Source organism: Oncorhynchus nerka, linkage group LG5 (assembly GCF_034236695.1).
Source record: "Oncorhynchus nerka isolate Pitt River linkage group LG5, Oner_Uvic_2.0, whole genome shotgun sequence".
Classification (NCBI taxonomy): domain Eukaryota; kingdom Metazoa; phylum Chordata; class Actinopteri; order Salmoniformes; family Salmonidae; genus Oncorhynchus; species Oncorhynchus nerka.
The window spans coordinates 62,288,912-62,307,961 of record NC_088400.1 but is presented as its reverse complement, the minus strand read 5'-3'; the positions used below and the strand labels follow the sequence as shown (position 1 = coordinate 62,307,961).

Sequence of the window (19,050 nt, the reverse complement as noted above, 5' to 3'; positions counted from 1 at the left end):
GTCACCATAGCAGCACCCACTTGTAGCACACGCTCCAGCAGGTATATCTCACTGGTCACCCCCAAAGCCAATTCCTCCTTTGGTCGCCTTTCCTTCCAGTTCTCTGCTGCCACTGACTGGAACAAACTGCAAAAATCACTGAAGCTGGAGATTCCCATCTCCCTCACTAGCTTTAAGAACCAGCTGTCAGAGCAGCTCACAGATCACTGCACCTGTTCATAGCCCATCTGTATACAGCCCATCTATCTACCTCATTCCCATACTGTATTTATTTATTTACTCCTTTTGCACCACAGTATCTCTACTTGCACATCCATCTTTTGCACATCAGTATTTAATTGCCATATTGTAATTACTTCGCCACCATGGCCTATTTATTGCCTTAACTCCCTTATTTGACCTTATTTGCACTCACTGTATTATTGACTATATGTTTTGTTCATTCCATGTGTAACTCTGTGTTGTTGTATGTGTCAAACTGCTATGCTTTATGTTGGCCAGGTCCCAGTTGCAAATGAGAACTTGTTCTCAACTAGCTTACCTGGTTAAATAAAGGTGAAATAAAAAATGAAAAAATAAATAATTGAATGCACATGCTGCTATTTTTTCAGTCTTTCCAATTTCCAATTTAAATGCATACCAATTAGAACGAAGCAATGATATTAGTATGGACAATGGAAAGTAGCAAATATATTTATCTTAACAACCCTTATTCCTTCCCTCTACCTTTGTATATGTAGTTAGACTTTCAACACAGTTTTTAAAAAACAAAATTACACTTTATTTTCATAGAACATGAGAAAATCTTACAAACAGCACCACAGTAACAAACCTACCTATTATTCTTTAGCTTTTATGATCAAAGTCCAAAAAACATTCACACTTTAACACGCAACTACATTGAGTGTACAAAACATTAGGAGCACCTGCTCTTCCCATTACACACTGACTAGGTGAAAGCTATGATCCCTTATTGATGTCACCTGTGTGTATGAAGGGGAGGAGACCGGTTAAAGGAGGATTTTTACGCCTATAGACAATTCAGACATGGATTGTGTGTGTGCGCCATTCAGTGTGAATGGGCAAGACAAAATATTGAAGTGCCTTTGAACAGGGTGTGTCAAGAACTGCAACGCTGCTGGGTTTTTCACACGCAACAGTTTCCTGTGTGTATCAAGAATGGTCCACTACTCAAAGGACATCCAGCCAACTTGACAACTTTGGGAAGCATTGGAGTCAACATGGGCCAGTATCCCTGTGGAACGCTTTCGACACCTTGTAGTCCATGACCCGGCGAACTGAGGCTGTTCTGCGGGCGAAAGGGGGCGCAACTCAATATCAGGAAGGTATTCCTAATATTTTGTACACTCAGGTGTAAAACACCAACATTCATACATATAAGGACTGAAATAGCTTTCAAGCACACATTTATATAATAGCTTTCCACTATAGCGATGTAGCAGTCTACTGTATAGCACTATTGGATGAAACTCCCACCCTGGTACAGCTAGCTAATCAATGTGCCATACAGATGATCGATAATATTCTATTGACATACAGTAACCTGCTCTGTTACAGCATTTGCCTTTGGCCATATACATTTGAAGTCGGAAGTTTACATACACTTAGGTTGGAGTCATTAAAACTTGTTTTTCAACCACTCCACAAATTGCTTGTTAACAAACTATAGTTTTGGCAAGTCAGTTAGGATATCTACTTTGTGCATGACAAGTAATTTTTCCAACAATTGTTTACAGATTATTTCACTGTATCTCAATTCCAGTGGATCAGAAGTTTACATACACTAAGTTGACTGTGCCTTTAAATAGCATGGACAATTCCAGAAAACAGTGTCATGGCTTTAGAAGATTCTGATAGGCTAATTGACATCATTTGAGTCAATTGGAGGTGTACCTGTGGATGTATTTCAAGGCCTACCTTCAAACTCAGTGCCTCTTTGCTTGACATCATGGGAAAATCAAAACATTTCAGCCAAGATCTCAGAAAAAAAGTTGTAGACCTCCACAAGTCTGGTTCATCCTTGGGAGCAATTTACAAACGTCTGAAGGTACCATGTTCATCTATACAAACAATAGTACCCAAATATAAACACCATGGGGCCCTCGCAGCCATCATACTGCTCAGGAAGGGGACACGTTCGGTCTCCTAGAGATGAACATACTTTGGTGCGAAAAGTGCAAATCAATCCCAGAACAACAGTAAAGGACCTTGTGAAGATACTAGAAGAAATCGGTACAAAAGTATCCATATCCACAGTAAAATGAGTCCTCTATCGACAACCTGAAAGGTCACTTAGCAAGGAAGAAGCCATTGCTCCAAAACCGCCATAAAAAAGCCAGACTATGGTTTGCAACTGCACATGGGGAGAAATGACCTCTGGTCTGATGAAACAACTTATTGTGGGAAGCTTGTGGAAGGCAACCCTAAATGTTTGACCCAAGTTAAACAATTTTAAGGCAATGTTACCAAATACTAATTGAGTTTATGTAAACTTCTGACCCACTGGGAATGTGGTGAAATAAAATCATTCTCTACTATTATTCTGACATTTCACATTCTCCTAACTGACCTAAGACAGGGCATTTTTACTAGGATTAAATGTCAGGAATTGTGAAAAACTGAGTTTAAATGTATTTGGCTGAGGTGTATGTAAACTTCCGACTTCAACTGTAATAGTTTAACCATTGTGGTTTCCACCAGAACCATGTTGACGCTCTAAGAATAACATCACACAGTTCCACAGCAGCCATGTTAGCATCTCCGCAGACGACAGCACCATCTGTATTAGTAATAGATCATAAATAGCCGTGTCCCACTCTATTGCCTATATATTGCAATACTTTTGATCAGAGTGCACTAAAGTAGTGCACTAAAGTAGTGCACTACATAGGGAATAGGGTGCCAGTTGGGATGCAGATAATGAGTGGAGAAGGGTCAGAGGGTCTGTACTATGACAGGGTAGAGCAGAGACAGGTGTTCAGCTCCTCTGATAGGTAGTTTGTGCATGGTGTAGTAGTGGATGACCTCTGGTACAGAGGAGAATGGAGGACTGTTCTCTCCCAGGACGTAACGACTCTCTGAACTCCGAGTGAACTTCATATGCATGAAGCCCTGACAACTCCTGAAAGAGAGCGAAATAGAGATCAGCGTTATAAAATCCTTAACACCTTATTAGGGCCTAGATAAATATGGAAAACCCATGGAAAACAGATTTATGATGATGTGATTGGAATAATGTAGAACATTAGTAGAATGAGAGAGGGAGAGTGTGTAAATGTACCTGAGGGAGAGAGAGTAGTCTTGTGGGCAGGCCTGGCTCTTCCTCACCAGGTAGGAACTCTCTTTGCACAATGTCAGTAGAGTCTCTGCCTCCACACGACTCACAGAACCGTGGTACCACCTGCAAGGGGGACATATTACTGTGTGACGCATAACAAGGGACACATAACAGTGTGACACACGGCCAGGGGGAGCTTCTTGAATTATCCTGAGTCAGCGGTTGAGCGAAGGAACTTACACCTGTCTCTCCAGGGGCAGGCAGGGGTCCACTCTCTCACCCAGGACAGGGGTGGTGTCACCAGGCCTCAGAAGGCTAGCTGCGCCCCCTGGGGCTGTGGGGCTGGTACTGGGTAGTCTGGCCTGGTCTGACTGGGCTAACGACTTCACCCACTCTGCCCCCTCAAACTTCACTACAAATGGAGAGTTTTATTAGCCAACTACTTAAATACCTGGGCAACAGGTAGCTTAGCAGTTAAGAGCATTGAGCCAGTTACCGAAAGGTCACTGGTTCAAATCCCGAGCAGACGAGGTGAAAAAGTGTGCCCTTGAGCAAGGCACTGAACTCTAATTGCTCCTGTAAATCACTCTGGATAAGAGCGTCGGCTAAATGGCTAAAATGTAAAACTGCAGCATCTACCGAGTGCCTCCTACACCAGAATAGATCAGAGCACTGGTCTACTTGCTAGAGCTTTAGAGATGAACGTGTTTTAGAGCCCAACAATTCAGTGATGCTTTCCTCTATTAGATATCTACCTGCTAGAGCTTTGGAGAGGTTGTCCTTCTTCCATTCCCAGGGCTGGTCGTACTCCTCTGCTGGTCTCTCATCGTCCTGGGGCAGCCTGCTCTCTCTGACCTCTCTCTGGAAGAGGAGGAGGAGAGGATGTAGGAGGATGATGAAATCAAAACAGAGAAGAAGAAGAAGATTGTTACCGTTTTGTTCCTGAGGAACTCTCTCCCCTGCTGCTGCGGTGGCGCCCCCCGGTGGCGATGTCGAGTCCTCTCATCGTAGGGGTCATCATAGAGTTGATCTCCGATCCCAGCCCCTGACCTTCCACTGCCCACTCCTGGCCGGCCCCGCTGGAGCTCTACACACACAATCAATAAATTAACTATAAGTCTATGCATCTCAGTAGTATGTCAGTCATTTTAGACAGCCAGGCATGAAGTCCAAGGTGTGGGTGTGTAGGCAACACCTAAAAGGAGCCGACCTGTGATGACCCTCTGGGCTTCAAAGGGTTCCATGTAGCTGCTGCTGTGCCCTGGACGGAGACTGAGACCTAGGATCGGGTTAGGGCTGAAGGCTACCAGGGTAGGACTGGTGATGGGGCTGAGGTCCAAGGTAAGGTGTGGGTTAGGGTTAGGCTCCCAATCTGTTCTAAGCCGAGGAACTGGTCTGGCATCAAACGGGTCTGAGTAGTCGGTGTCGGAGTCCCCTATTACTGTAGGAGCAGAGGGAAGCACCTGAAGAGAGTGATGGAGGGTGGGTGGGATAGTGAGGAAAAAGGGTCAAAGCCATAAATAAATGAGGAGAATCATGTGGATACAAAGAACATGAAAGAGGGAGAAGATCAAAAACAACTGTCATTCCATACCGGTTCTTGGTGGATGGTGACGGGGCTGAGGGGGACCTTACTGCGACGGAACTCCTCAGAGTCCACCTTGATCAGCCTGTGTTTGGGAGACACCACCTTCACCTGGAATACATTATAACAACCTTAAAAGACCTGTAATAACATGGTCATAACACCTGTAAAGCCATGTGTTTGATACTGTTAGAGCCATTGCATTCCAGCAATTACATTGAGTCAGTCCTCCTATATCTCAGTCAACCAGCCGCCTCTGCTGTAATAACACGGTCATAACACAACATGTTCATGCCCTATAAGATAACATTGCCCACCTCTGCATCGTTGGGAAGGACAGAAGCCAAGGCGGGAAATGCATGCAGGCTTACTGTCCCATTACAGCCACCGTAGCAGCCATTTTGTGATTTCTCTGCGCTCTGGTATGGGTCTTCAAAGTCCAGGTCTTTCTGGGCTCTGTAGGCCCTCAGGATCTCACTCTCTGTGTAGTCAGGACGCGGAAGCTGGGGGGCGTCACGACGGCTGCCGAAGTTCAGGTAGTCCTTTAACCACTTTGCCATGGGTCTGAGGGAAGGAGAATAAAGCAGAATATTACAACCATATCTAACTAACACTGTCAACACTTCCAATAATGTGCTTACCGTGACAATGGAATCAGTCAAAACAACACACACGGGCATTCAGTGGATGCTCATCAGACTGGGTGTGAGAGGGAATATGGGAATAAAACACTGGGTCTGGCAGTCAGTCATTGGACAATGTAAGTGATCAGGGTAGGTCAGATAATTTATCTAAGAGGAATATTAACGTTCTAATGTAACTAATGACATAACTTGATTGGTATGGGCAGTGGGCATGAGAGGATGAAAAACTGGCCTGATAGACCTGAGCAGGAAAAACTCTGGGCCCTAGTTATTTAAAGGCCAATATATATATAAAAACATATTGAGCAAAAGAAAGGAATCTTTCAATCACACTAGCTACCTATGTAGCTTTGCTTTGTGACAGGAGGATCGGAACTAGATAAAGCTAGGTAGCTGAACTGGAATGCATTCATCAAACTAACGTTTGAGAGAGTAGTAAATGTTTGTTATCTGGCTAGATATAGTACTGTATTTCCAGATCCTTCTATTTACAAGGAGGCTATATTTTGTTTGAATCTGGAAAGCGACTGACAAGCTAGTCAGGGATCTACCTACGAATGCTTGGCTATTGGCTGGCTAGCTATAATCAGCTGCTGTTAGCTAGCTAGACATGTTTGGTGCAACATAGATAACCTTAGCTATGCAGCTTATATTTGCATAATATAAAAACGATACTGTCATTACTTACGTTTTGATGGAAATCGGGGCCGTTAGCCAATGACGTATATAATTGTGTGTCCACCCCCATGAATTCACAGAATTGTCATTGTAGCTTGCTAACGTTAGCTTCCCTCGGCTTGAGCTGAAGAAAACAAGTTTGCCTGCCACCAACGTAAATTAACTACGCTACGTCAGTCAGTTTAAAACAAAGATTAAATGCATTTTGTAGAATATTATTTCAGTTAGCAAGCTAGCTAGCTAGTTGGCTAACGTTACAATTTCTATCTAGCTTAACTAATTCGACTATTTTAGTCCGAAATGGTTATCTAACTGAGCTATAATAAGAAGGGTTAACGTTAGCTAGCTACAATAAAGTATTATTCGGTGGGGTTTAACGGCGGTTGGCATCCAATATTAATGGCCTATTACCGCCACCAAATGGACTGGAGTATAAATCCATTATACTTTGCATTACAAAAAACCCTTCACTCATTATTAAGAACCCACCACCCAATTTCACTATTTTGAACCTATCTTATCCTATACCAGGCATGGCCTGGGAGGACGGGACCCCATTCAACACACCCTCTTCTGCTTTAAAATATCGTAAACCCAAGTACTTCTCTGAGGCTGCCACCACAACAACTATTTTCTGTGATTTTACATTCTATTCCTGCAGGACAGTTGACAACCATAGCAATAAACACTAAAAGCCAACCATACTGAAGCACACTGCATTCGTAGGCCCATCACTCTGTACTGGCAACATTCTACTACTCACCTGGAGCCTCTTAGGATCCCTTACCCTTGACACATCTTCCTCTACTTTCTTCACTGCCTCAGTATATGACACCTTCTGTACTACTCTGATCATGGCAACTTCAACCTGCCTCTCTGGCACTGGACATTTCTGATCCCCAGGAACATGAGCACCCCTACAGTTAGCCCTAATTTGGACTAAAGGAGCCTAACGTTACTCATTAGTCCAAGGACCTTACATTTTCTGTTTAATGGGTGAATTGGCTCTGGAAACCAAAACAGACAAATACTCCATCTAAACGTGAATCGATTCTCAATTGCAGTATTGTTCTAGAAACATAAATCCCTCTACTTTCAAATTACCTCAAAATAATATCACAAATGCAAAACATACACTTAATGTCCACTTAACCAGTTAGATTAGATTATTTTATTAGTCACACACACAGGGTCGCATTTGTAATTGTGGGGTACAGTGAAATGCTCACTTTTGTGTCTGTAGGTATACAGACGAGGAGGCATACAAAGGTATGTCAATTGGTATGTTATGCAGATCACATTTACCATCCTCCCCCCCTTACCTCTTCAATGAATATCCCATAAGCATCTACATTATAACCAAGGTATGTGTATGAAAAGCATTATCAAAAGTTATTTTATTTTACATTCAGCATATTCTTATAGCCTACATATTCTTACCTCTTTGTTGATTGATATCCATTGAATTGTGTCCATTTTCTGTTTTAGAAAGATTTGCACAAATATGTAAAGATAGATGGTATCATCACAAAAAAATATATATATTTAGATCATACAAGTGAAAAACCTGCAAGAACCCCCACCAAGTAAGGAGGTTCTACCATGAACCCGACCCCCTATGGGGTTCCTGGAAGAACCTTTTGATGGGCCGTTTTGAGTTCCAAGAACCCTAAGGGCGTAGGTAGTATTTGTACTGTTGAACCATACCATTGTCCCTGGTCACCTTGCTGTGTTTAAAAGCAGTTTCTTTAACACAGTTGCAGCTGACAGTAATTTTCAGTGAAAACACATTTGTGGCATCTATCTTCTGTTGACACACAGGTTTTCGGAGACACAAATAGCTAATTAGCACAGGTAGTCCACTCTGTCATATGTCTGTTTTCCGTAAACAAGAGCTGTAACATGGAAATATGGCCATGTGGGAACCTTAACCCTATAAAGTTGTGTATCAATTAAACCGCTTGTTTTTTTTATATGAAAGATAAGGTCCTTATGCTTCCAAAACCATACCACAAGCGATGCGTGTTAATGTTCAGACCGAGTGTTGCAGTTCTTAACAAAACTCCCCCCTACAGAAGACTCCTTCATCCAATGACTTATGTGTAATGTAATGGAACACATAGTCATGACCAAGGGCTACCCTACAGTTAACACATATTGCTTTATCGATGCTACAAAATCCTTTGTCCCATGCCCTCCTGCACACTTCTCACATATAGGAATCTCCCTTCTACACACTGCTGCAAGCTCGGCACCTGAAACACCGTAGTGGGTTCGGCACAAAAACTCTTACGGGATAACTGATATAGCCTAACATGACTTTGTTGGGTAACGACTCAGAATTAAAACTCAAACAAAAGGCTGTCCTCTGTTTCACCATGCTCACGACCGGGTCTGCGTTGCACCAAACGGCGGGTGTCATAGACACCGGGAATCATCTATTACAGTTTCTCCACCTTATCCCAGTAATCACTCCTTTCAATGGCACTCTGTTTCTTAGAGCAGAGCAAAGCAAGTAACAGGTCTTGTCCCCAGCTCCCTCTGGGTGGAAGAAACACAAAAAAATCATCACAAGTCCACTTTGGGTTACCTTCACTGATTCAGCAGTACCCAATTCCATTTTCATCCAACCAGAAACCTCATATGGGTCCACTTTCTCCAAAAATGTCACTCCTACTGGACCAGAATCATCTTCATCATGACAATCAGTGTGAGGCTCGGGCTCAGAGATCTTTACCACATAGTGATCGTGACGTGTGAGCGAAACTGAGAATGAATGGGCCAACATTTAATATTGTTCTTACTGACAACCCGCCCCCCCCAAAAAAAACTTTGGCTTACATTTATACTATTTAACGCAGGCTGTCTTAATATTTTTGCTAAATCTATATATTTTCTATTCACTTAAAAAAAGTGAAACAAAAACTCCACTTACAGGGCACGTGCCAGCCTGCCAGGAGAGGTCAGCAGCTCAAATAAAGAGCAATGAACAATGAATGAGAACAATGAATGTGCAGGAAGAGAGTTGACGTGCTGTACAGCATTGGAGACAGGGGCCAAATCTAACTTTCCATGCCAGATGAGGTGGAAGAGAAAGAGGACATCGGAATTTACTAGTTCCCCAGGACAAGTGGGGAGTTAAACTGTTCTCTCTCACACACAGTCCAGTCTATTTTATTGTTGCCATTGTTACAATCACTTGATTGTTGTTGAGTCAAGTCCACACCAGTGCCTGTTTAGCAACAAATTTAATGTGATAACTTGGAAGTTCAATCAAGGAGCATTTTAGTTAAAGTTATCTGCTTCTGACACATTGATTTCATGTTCTAAACTCACAAAAGCAGCCTACTACAGCAGAGAATGGAAGTCTCTGGGTAAAGTCACGTGTAGATGGTTATCAAGTAAACTCTTTGTGGCAGGTAGCCTAGTGGTTAGAGCGTTGGGCCAGTAACCGAAAGGTTGCTAGATCCAATCCCCGAGCTGACAAGGTACAAAACCTGTCATTCTGCCCCTGAACAAGGCAGTTAACCCACTGTTCCTAGGCTGTATTTGTAAATAAGAATTTGTTCTTTAACTGACTTGGCTATATAAAAAAAAGGTTCCATAGAAATACAATTGTTTATCTGCAACACAGGCCTACATTTACATTCTCCACACCCAGTGTCTCTCCAGGACCGGTTCAGAGACCCTTGCCCTATAACACACAACTTAAAAATATATATATTTTTAAACTTAGCTTGGACCTAAAGTACATTTTTATGACTCCAGAAAACTCAGACATTGTATTCAACAACAACAAAAATCTGATTGGGTAGGGCACAAGAGAAAATAGTTTAGAATGTGCCACAGTGCAAGAAAACATTTAGAGAACCACTGATTTAGAGGTAAATGAGTATATAATGAAAAGCCAAAACATGACTTACACCTTTACAAAGTTGGAGGGTAGTTGGTAGACGGACATTTCAAAATATATTTTCTAAAATCACAGGTGAAAACTAATTACATTGGGGTAGGGGTCACAAAGCAGAATGATACAATTCAGCCCTTTAACTCTCCTATATACCCTGAAACAAATACAGTAGTTTTAAATCATCACAGGCATCACATTTCTTACCCCTTTCTTACACCTAATAACCATCCTTGTGTTGTGATCTTGAAAATCCAAAACTGTTCTGGGTTGTGTGGAAGAGGTGAATTGCCCAACAACATATCAACACATTTCCATATCACGAAGTTCAGATACTGACTGAGCATTTTGGTGAGCCAAAGCATCGCCAGCCTTTCTCTCATTCACTGTTGTTGCTGTCATCACTGTCGGAATACGCCCCCAGGAGACTGAGCGACGACGACCCATTCTGTGCTGTGATTGGCTTAGTAGCCTCCGTCAGTACAGTAGCAGCTGCCTTTGAAACTGCAAAGCAGGAAGTACCGAGGTTAGAATGACAAAGTCCACAGCCCTTCGTCAGTGATTGGTCAACAGTAGAGATTATTCAATAAAGTCTTTGTTGTCGTTCAAATTTTTCCATTGAGAAATACTGCACCAAACATATTAGTTGGATATAAAATTGCACGCCTAAGATCTCCTTGGCAAAATGACTTTGGTCGCCAGCTGTACGGTGTTTCCTCCGACACACTGGTGCGGCTGGATTTGCGGGTTAAGCGAGCAGTGTGTCAAGAAGCAGTGCGGCTTGGCGTGGTCGTGTTTTGGAGGACGCATGAATCTCGACCTTCGCCTCTCCCAAGTCCATACGGGAGCTGCAGCGATGGGACAAGACTAACTACCAATTGGATATCACGAAATTGTGGATAAAGTTTTTTTTTAAATTAAAAAATGTAAAACTATGCCAGATTTGTTGAGTTCTATTTTGAGGAAGTGTACACTGGCTACAACGTCTCAGAATGCACAAACTGCTGTTACTGATTTTTTTCTAGTTTTTCAAGCGAAGGTCTTTTAAAGGAGTATGTAAGCACACTAGTTCGGCTAGGTGCCTGCAGAACAGGAAATCACCCCAGTGTATACGAAGTCATTTCGATATTGCAGCTTCTGTCAAAGCCTCCATAACTCACCTATCTGTGTGTTAGAGCCTGCAGGAGTTACTGTGGTACCAGGTTTGGGGACAGAGGTCACTGGTTTCTTCCTCACCACCAGTGTTCCCAGTACCCCTCCACCTCCCAGCCCCCCCACACTTCTCTCCCAGCTCTCCACCTTGGCCTTCTTCACCCCCCCCACTGACAGGCCCTGCAGAAATAACACACAGGACATAAGTAGGCATGTTGGTTAACATGTATTGTGAGGCCTGTGTGTGTGTTTGGTCTGTGTGTGTTACCTGTGGGTCAGTGAGTCTGTCTGTGGTGAGGATGTCAGTAGGTCTGTCTGTGCTGGGTTTCTTTGGTCTGCTGCTGCTCTCGCCCTCCTGGTCTGAGTCAGAGTCGGAGTCTCTTAACCTCTTCACTAGAGCTCTCTCTAGCATCTCCCTGTAACACATACACAACCATTTTGTTATTTTGCTATACTTGCACCATTTCTCAAAAAAATTGCTTAACAATTTCCCTCTTTCTCATCAACCTCCCTCTCTGTCTGTACTCACCGTGTCTCCCTCTCGCCCTCCTCCCTCTCTGTCTGTACTCACCGTGTCTCCCTCTCGCCCTCCTCCCTCTCTGTCTGTACTCACCGTGTCTCCCTCTCGCCCTCCTCCCTCTCTGTCTGTACTCACCGTGTCTCCCCCTCTCTGTCTGTCTGTACTCACCGTGTCTCCCTCTCGCCCTCCTCCCCCTCTGTCTGTACTCACCGTGTCTCCCTCTCGTCCTCCTCCTTCTCCTGCTCTTTGGTCCTCTGCTCCAGCTCTTTGTATGTTCCCAGCATTCCTTCAAAGTCCACCGAAGCCTGTCTCTGGTTCAACTCCTTGAGCTCCTGAAGATTCTCCAGAACCTCCATCTCCATCTTAGAGTCCCGCGTACGGTTCTCCAACACCTAGAACATCATCAGTACGGCTCTTCAACACAACATCAGCACTGTTCTCTACAAACCTGGTAGAGAACATATCATCAGTCTGTCAGGTTCATCAGCACTGTTTCTAGAGATATACCTTCATAGGGTTGTTCAACTCTTCCTCCTCTCTGTCCTTAGTTATCTTCTTCTCCTCCTCCTCTAGAAGTTTCTCCGCCTGGAAGTTCCTTGTGGCACCGTGTTCCATGGCATAGTCTGTGTTCTCCGGATCAGTCTATAGACAACACACACTGGGTGAGTACACAAACTGTTCTAAGATGTAGTTGATGTTTTATGGATTAGTCTACAGACACACACTGGGTGAGTATACACACACAGAAACAGATTTACCTTAAAGGTGATCTCAGCCAGGCATCTTGTACACTTGATGTAGAAGCGGAAGATGGGCAGTCCCATGTAGAGCTCATTCATCACAGTCTCCTTACGGGCGTTGAACTTCTTCCCCTTGTAAATGTACTCCCCACAAGTCTTACACCTGCAAGGCACACACGCAGGGACAGGGTCAGAGCACACACACCTCATGGTACCTGTTTCTGGGAAGGGTTGTAGAGTGTTAACATACCTCATGTTGAAGGGAGCCATCAGCCGGACCACATACTGCCTGTCTTTAGGGAGCTTAAGTTTGGGTATTTTAGCCGGGTCGAAGTCTGGCGGGTAGTATTTCTACAGGAGAGCGAGCACAGTCAGTCAGCAATTGTAATTTAACTACGAAATATCTGATTCACATTGCCTTTATCAGTCAATAGCTACAACGAGAGTAAAACATAGAATAATTAGACAAACACAATTCACAAAGAGATGAAAATATTCAAAGTTTACAGTGAGAACCTATTCTAATCAGTATATCCTCATAAGCAAAGATAGACAGGAAACATAGCTAGTTAGTTAGCTACAATGAGTACGACTACTAGCTATATAGCTAGCTAAGCGTATTGAGCGAACTACTACTATTGTGTAACTAGGTGTCATGATAAGCATAAAACAGTTTTTGCTTCAATGGCCAAGACTGATTAGCAACACGCAGCTTGCTGCTAGCTAGCAAACATTGCATTCGCTAAACAACTGCCCGTTTTCAGCGAATCGAGAAGAAATCAAGACATAGCAAACAAGAATTGTGCATACGTTTAACACTTTTCTTTCTGACATTCTTAATTGGAAATAAAAGCGAAATGTAGCGACGAAATGGAAGGACAAACTGTGATGATGTTAGCTAAACAAGATCGCTAGCTTGCTGTTAATGCGATGTCTGAGCAGAGCAGAAAATAACTTCCGCTTCCAGTATAGGTCCAGTCTTCACAATAAAAGTCGCTCATGTCGAAAAGCACGCATTTCATATTAATAAATATATAAATATAATTTTATGATTTATATTTTAATTCAAAACAATGATTGTGTCCATGAAAGTGGGGTTGAGTCCCTACCACAGTATCTAAGGAATAGAGTGTCAACATGGATCTGCATCACAGCAATATTATAAGTTATGGATTAAATTTGCCATCACAAGAGAGGGTTTCAGAATGACATCCATTGAAAAAATATATCGTTTTTTTTGGTGAACTGAAGAACCGGGACTTGAACCTGAGTTGCTGTCGTGAAAGGCAATCACGCTACCGCATCTTTCCAACAGGGTTAACCAACTTGGTGGGATTTGTAAGGTGGCTCATTAGAGAGGATTCTTTCAATATACATGTTGTTTATAGCAGTGAATAAAAACAGATCTTAAATGGCTCATTGTGATAAGGCCTTTATTTCCTGTGATAAATGTAGGATGTCTCCTCAGTCTCCTCAGTATGAGATCTCATGTTATATAGCATGAAAGCTAATCAGCAACTGAAACATTTTCCAGTGTTTTTTTACAGCAATAAAATTAATTTCCTGTATTTAACATCATATGCTTGGTCAATTTAGTTAAACATTTTTTTTATTTAACTAGGCAAGTCAGTTATGAACAAATTCTTATTTACAATGAAGGCCTATCCTGGCCAAACACAGATGTTGGACCAATTGTGCACCACCCTATGGGACTCTCAATCACAGGCTGGTTGTAATATGGAATTGAGCACTGAGATGCAGTGCCTTAGACCGCTGCGCCACGTGGTAGCACCAATAGGAGAGGTTCAGCATGAAAAATGGTTTATATTTTCACAATCTAAACGTAAATATTTTGGCCAAACTGGTGGCAGTTGAAGAGTTAATTGCAAACTACGTCATTGTTTATTTAGATTTGTTTTACCCCTTCGGAGGACAAATATCTTCGTTTTTTTACAGCTTTTTTTGCTACATATACATACATTTTACCTATACATTTTGCATACATATGTCATTGTAGATTCAAATGTTTTTTTCATTAATTATGTCATTTTCTCTTGAACCATATGGACCTGATTCTAATAATTAGTTGGTTGATAAACTGAATCAGGTTAGTTACAAGAGGGGTTGGAGTGAAAACCTACATGACGGTAGCTATCCAGTACAGGGTTGGAGAGCCCTGTTCTGAGCCCTGTTCTAACCTAGAAATTAATGGATAATAAATCATTAATTAATATTTTACATGAGTACATTTGTAAAAGTATGAATTACCAATGTTAACATAGATTTCCATGTTCCATGTTTGGTAAATTACCTGTAGTTTTACAACCCTAGTGTTGCACAATATCAAATCAACCTAGGGCAGGCACTGTTAGCTAGGGGATAGGGACTTTATTTGGAATCCAGCCAATGAGAGGAGACTTTGGATTGTGGGCAGGTTTGCAGAACTGTTAATATTAGAATATTAGTCAGTCAGTCAGTCACTGTAGCCTGTCTGTTCTTAACATAAGAAGAATGTATGTCCAGCATTGTGTGTGTGTTCTGTTCTGGCTGTGTGTGTGTGCTGTGGTGACTCTTCTCAGCGGTGTACTCAGCAGCGATGGGACGGTTCTGACGGTTCCATCAGGAGAGAACAGAGCAGAAAGGGGTGAGACTGCATTCTCAGAAATGAGGACCTGTCTGGAATACTTAGCTATCTTCTCTCCTTTCCTTCCATCTCCACATCCCCTGTTTCTTTCCTTTCTCTGTCTCCACCCCTATTTCCTACTTTCCCATTTTCTCTCTCCCCTTCCACTGCTCTCTCCCTCTCCCCTGAGTGTATTTGAGGGGTGACTTCTGAGTGTGTGTATCCTATGCCACTGGCAGACCCCCCCTCCAGAGGTACGTTGCTGGTCTCCCAGTTACCCCTTCAAAGCCCTCTGCTCATGGCCTGAGCCTCCACAGACCCAGCTTCCCATACAGTACATCGCCACCTACAGGTAAACTGTGTGTGTGTGAAAGCGTTTGAGAGAGAAGCTTATAGACGCTCGAAACATCCCCATTTCTTAGTTAATCTCTCCGTATGTCCTAGTATGAAAGGCGGAGAGATCCAGCAGTGCCATCCCTACCCTACCTCCGTGCATCCTCTCCCCAGCCCAGAGTCCTCTCTCCCTGGGGTGAATGGCTCCTCTCCAGGGGCAAGGTGGCTCTGTGTCCTAAAGGGTTTAAAGCTCTACACGTCTTACAAGCTCAACATCACAGGAGTCAACCATATGGGCAGCGCCTCCCACCTACAGGCCTTCACTGTAGAGGACATTGGTAAGAACCTGTCTCTCTGTCTCTGTGTCTCCCACCTATTGGAATAGTAGTAGCAGAATCATTGTGTGTGTGTGTGTGTGTGTGTGTGTGTGTGTGTAGTGAAGCCGGACCCCCCTGTGAATGTGACTGTGCAAGTCATTCCCGGGAAGCTGAGGCTGTTAGTGAAGTGGGCCCCTCCCCCTTCCTGGTCTGACCACACCCTCTTCCCCCTGAAGTACCAAGTCAGATACCACTGGGACAACAAGGGTACCCCACATGAGATCACTGTGAGTGCAAACTCTTATTGTGTCTGTGCGACCCTGTCTTTCTCCCCCCCTCTCAATCTCTCTGTCTCCCTTTGTCTCTGTAGCTGGATCCGTTTGAGGACACCAAGAAAGTTCTACCAGGGCTGTCTCCTGAGAGGTCTTATCTAGTTCAGGTGTGTTCCATGGAACTGATGGGGCTGGGACAGAGCAGTGATTGGAGCCTACCTGTTACTGTCACTATGCCTGCACACTGAACACACACACACACATACACACTGAGATAACACAGGCATATATGCGCATGTGTACACACACACACACACACACACACACACACACACACACACACACACACACAGATCAACACAGATCAAACACATTTGTAAACTTGACTTAACAATGATAATAAAAACACTTGATTTGTAAAGCATGTTTCCAACATTGTGCTAAATGTGCTCATTAAAACAACACAGTGGTATTTAACTCAGAACTGACTCCAGCATTTCCACAAACTCCGTGTGAAACTCCAATAAAAATCAGTCGGAAACAACCACCACCAGAGGAGTAATGAACTCTGAGTGTCTGATGCCCAGGGAGAAGGCAGGAGGTCTGGGGAGGTGGAGCAGGACCTTCTCCGGGCTGTGGGTCCCTGGCCCAGGCTTCTGAGACTGATCGCTGGCCCGGGTAGTCCGGCTCTGGATCAAAATTAAAATCACATCCAACTTTATTTTAAGGGAAACATCCCAATAATCTAGTCTAGAGGAAGATATATGCAAGAAAATACTATACAAAATGTTAAATTGTACATAAATAAATAGTTAAAAAGCTAATTGAATACACCTACATCCTACATAAATATAAGATCACGCTATGAACCTGCATAGAGAAGGACGGCTGTCGTGTGAGGTAGACGCTGGGGTCAGTACTGTTGTAGCGTCCTGGTCCAGAGGTCATGGACCGGTCTTCTGATGGAGTGCCAACCTGTCTGCGCTACGCCAAGCTGTAGCTGGCACTGGACGGCTTGTGGGGCACCTGGGAACCCAGCAGGTTAGGGTGGGTGTACCTGGGAGGATGATTAAAATTATATTAATCATCTCCTGGGTGACGCAGTGGTCTAAGGCACTGCATCGCTGTGCCACCAGAGACTCTGGGTTGGAGCCCAGGCTCTGTCGCAGCCGGCCGCGACCGGGAGGTCCATGGGGTGACGCCTAGCGTCGTCCGGGTTAGGGAGAGTTTGGCCGGTAGGTATATCCTTGTTTCATACGGTAGGTATATCGTGTTTCCTCCGACACATTGGTGCGGCTGGCTTCCGGGTTGGATGCGCGCTGTGAAGCAGCTTGGTTGGGTTGTGTTTCGGAGGACTCTCGACCTTCGTCTCTCCTGAGCCCATACGGGAGTTGCAGCGATGAGACAAGATAGTAACTACTAAAAACAATTGGATACTATGAAAAGGGGGTCAAATAAAAAAAAATTAAAGAATGATATGAATCATATAGCGTCACTCTTTACCCCCCTCTGTCTCTCTCTTTCATTTGTACCGGTCAGGCGGGCACAGAATCCATTATACGGTAGCGTGACAGAGAGCGAATAGTGTAGGAGGAAGGTCTGAGATGAGCTTTCTCTGGGCTGTAGGGACCTGCAGTCTGGAAGAGAGAGGGGAGGAGAGAGAGGGGTGAGAGAGATAAAGAGAGAGAGAGAGAGGGGGTGAGAGAGAATGTAAAGAATGTCCAGCGACAAATGCCCACTGGGGTAATACAGTTTGATTGAACAATTTTTCTGATTCAGGAGTAGCTAGTCTAAACGACGGGTCTTGCCCTGCCTAGCATAGAGTAAGAAGGGGTACCGACGCGGCCGAACCGGGTCATCTTGGCATCGATGTGGTACTGGGGTCCTGGACTGCAATCCACGGAGACCACTGTGGAGAAGAACGCACAATAATTCATAATAATAAAGGTCAAAGGTGAATTTAAAGGTCAAACTTTAGGAAAATGTCAGCAGTATTTTTCCATCGACTTCTGCTTCCTGCCCTACTAGCCTGGAGTGTGAATCCTCACGGCAACGGTGTGAATAAGGTCTGCTCACCATACAAGAGAAAAAAGCAAGGAGACTGAGTTTGACCTCAGAGACTTACTGTTGCTGCTCATACGTCTGTGGAAGGTGTAGGCGGGGCTACTGTGCTTGGTGCGGTCATGGTTGACGTAGCCAATGGTTGGAGGGAGAGCATAGTGACCGGGGCCTGGCCCTAGCAACAAGTAATGATGGTGATGATAATGATCATGTTTATTTTCCAGTCATGTAAAACAAAAATACAATTTTTTCCCCATATTCCTGCTACTCCAGTTTCTAGAGCTTCTTTATTTCACTTTTCCATTGATGTTAAAACAGAAATATGACAGTGTTGAATACGGTCCCTGTCGACTAAATTCAAGTTTTCATTTAAACATGTTGCAATAAAAACCTTTCTCTCTGCCAGCAATTATCGGAAGCCTCTTAACCTCAATGATATGTCGATCTCTCTCTCTATTTTCCTACCCCCTCCTCTATTCCTCTTTTACACTTTGTTCTTCTGTCACTCCCAGCTAGGTTTGCCAATCCTCAGAGAATGCCTTCTCTCCCAGAGCAGTCAGTTGTGTCTGTGTGGGCAGCCCTGTGATTCACTGGCAGCTAGAAATGCAATCCCCAATCAGCACAATAATAACAAGCAGGAGAAGAGATTCGGTCTGGTTTGATCCTCTGTTCGTCCAAACATATCCTCTGTACGTACGGGTCCTTCCTGCTTCACGTCTGTCGACAAAACTTTGTTAGACCACTTCAGTCAAAAGGTATCCCAGAATAAGTTGACAACTCTACTCCGTGCACACAGATTTCTCTCTCTCTCTTTCTTCTCTTCTTCCATCTCTTCCCTTTACTGTTTGCCGCTCTGTCACTGATTCACTCCCGGCACCATCCAGCCTCTTCAGGAAAGGCACAGCCTCAAAGGCTGAATC

General features: G+C 43.7%; 3 protein-coding genes and 1 pseudogene across 4 annotated transcripts; 1 reads left to right on the top strand and 3 right to left on the bottom strand.

The window, feature by feature from the left end:
* Positions 1–757: 757 nt before the first annotated feature.
* On the bottom strand, positions 758–7,058 carry LOC115129991 (SH2 domain-containing adapter protein F-like). 2 transcript variants are annotated; one of them, XM_029660786.2, is made up of 9 exons: positions 6,969–7,058; positions 5,201–5,447; positions 4,893–4,994; positions 4,509–4,761; positions 4,231–4,385; positions 4,054–4,159; positions 3,539–3,710; positions 3,302–3,421; positions 758–3,142 (listed from the first exon to the last, which is right to left on the bottom strand). In XM_029660786.2, the coding sequence occupies exons 2-9, from the start codon at positions 5,441–5,443 to the stop codon at positions 2,956–2,958; spliced, it is 1,338 nt and encodes a 445-aa protein (XP_029516646.1). In that variant the 5' UTR covers positions 5,444–5,447; positions 6,969–7,058; the 3' UTR covers positions 758–2,955. The 2 variants fall into 2 exon arrangements, with proteins under 2 accessions (XP_029516646.1, XP_029516645.1); XM_029660785.2 differs by lacking the exon at positions 6,969–7,058 and adding an exon at positions 6,216–6,597.
* A 2,378-nt stretch (positions 7,059–9,436) lies between these two features.
* Positions 9,437–13,478, bottom strand: LOC115129801 (splicing factor YJU2-like). The gene is made up of 8 exons (XM_029660526.2): positions 13,335–13,478; positions 12,775–12,875; positions 12,543–12,687; positions 12,292–12,426; positions 11,995–12,176; positions 11,533–11,680; positions 11,273–11,444; positions 9,437–10,616 (listed from the first exon to the last, which is right to left on the bottom strand). Exons 1-8 carry the CDS (start codon positions 13,356–13,358, stop codon positions 10,492–10,494), a joined length of 1,032 nt encoding a protein of 343 aa, XP_029516386.1. The 5' UTR covers positions 13,359–13,478; the 3' UTR covers positions 9,437–10,491.
* Positions 13,479–14,981: 1,503 nt separating this feature from the next.
* LOC115129990 (interleukin-27 subunit beta-like) lies at positions 14,982–16,490 on the top strand. The gene is made up of 5 exons (XM_029660784.2): positions 14,982–15,176; positions 15,387–15,499; positions 15,592–15,818; positions 15,918–16,084; positions 16,168–16,490. The coding sequence occupies exons 1-5, from the start codon at positions 15,036–15,038 to the stop codon at positions 16,315–16,317; spliced, it is 798 nt and encodes a 265-aa protein (XP_029516644.2). The 5' UTR covers positions 14,982–15,035; the 3' UTR covers positions 16,318–16,490.
* Positions 16,401–18,564, bottom strand: LOC115129989 (protein CIMAP1D-like; annotated as a pseudogene).
* Positions 18,565–19,050: the final 486 nt, after the last annotated feature.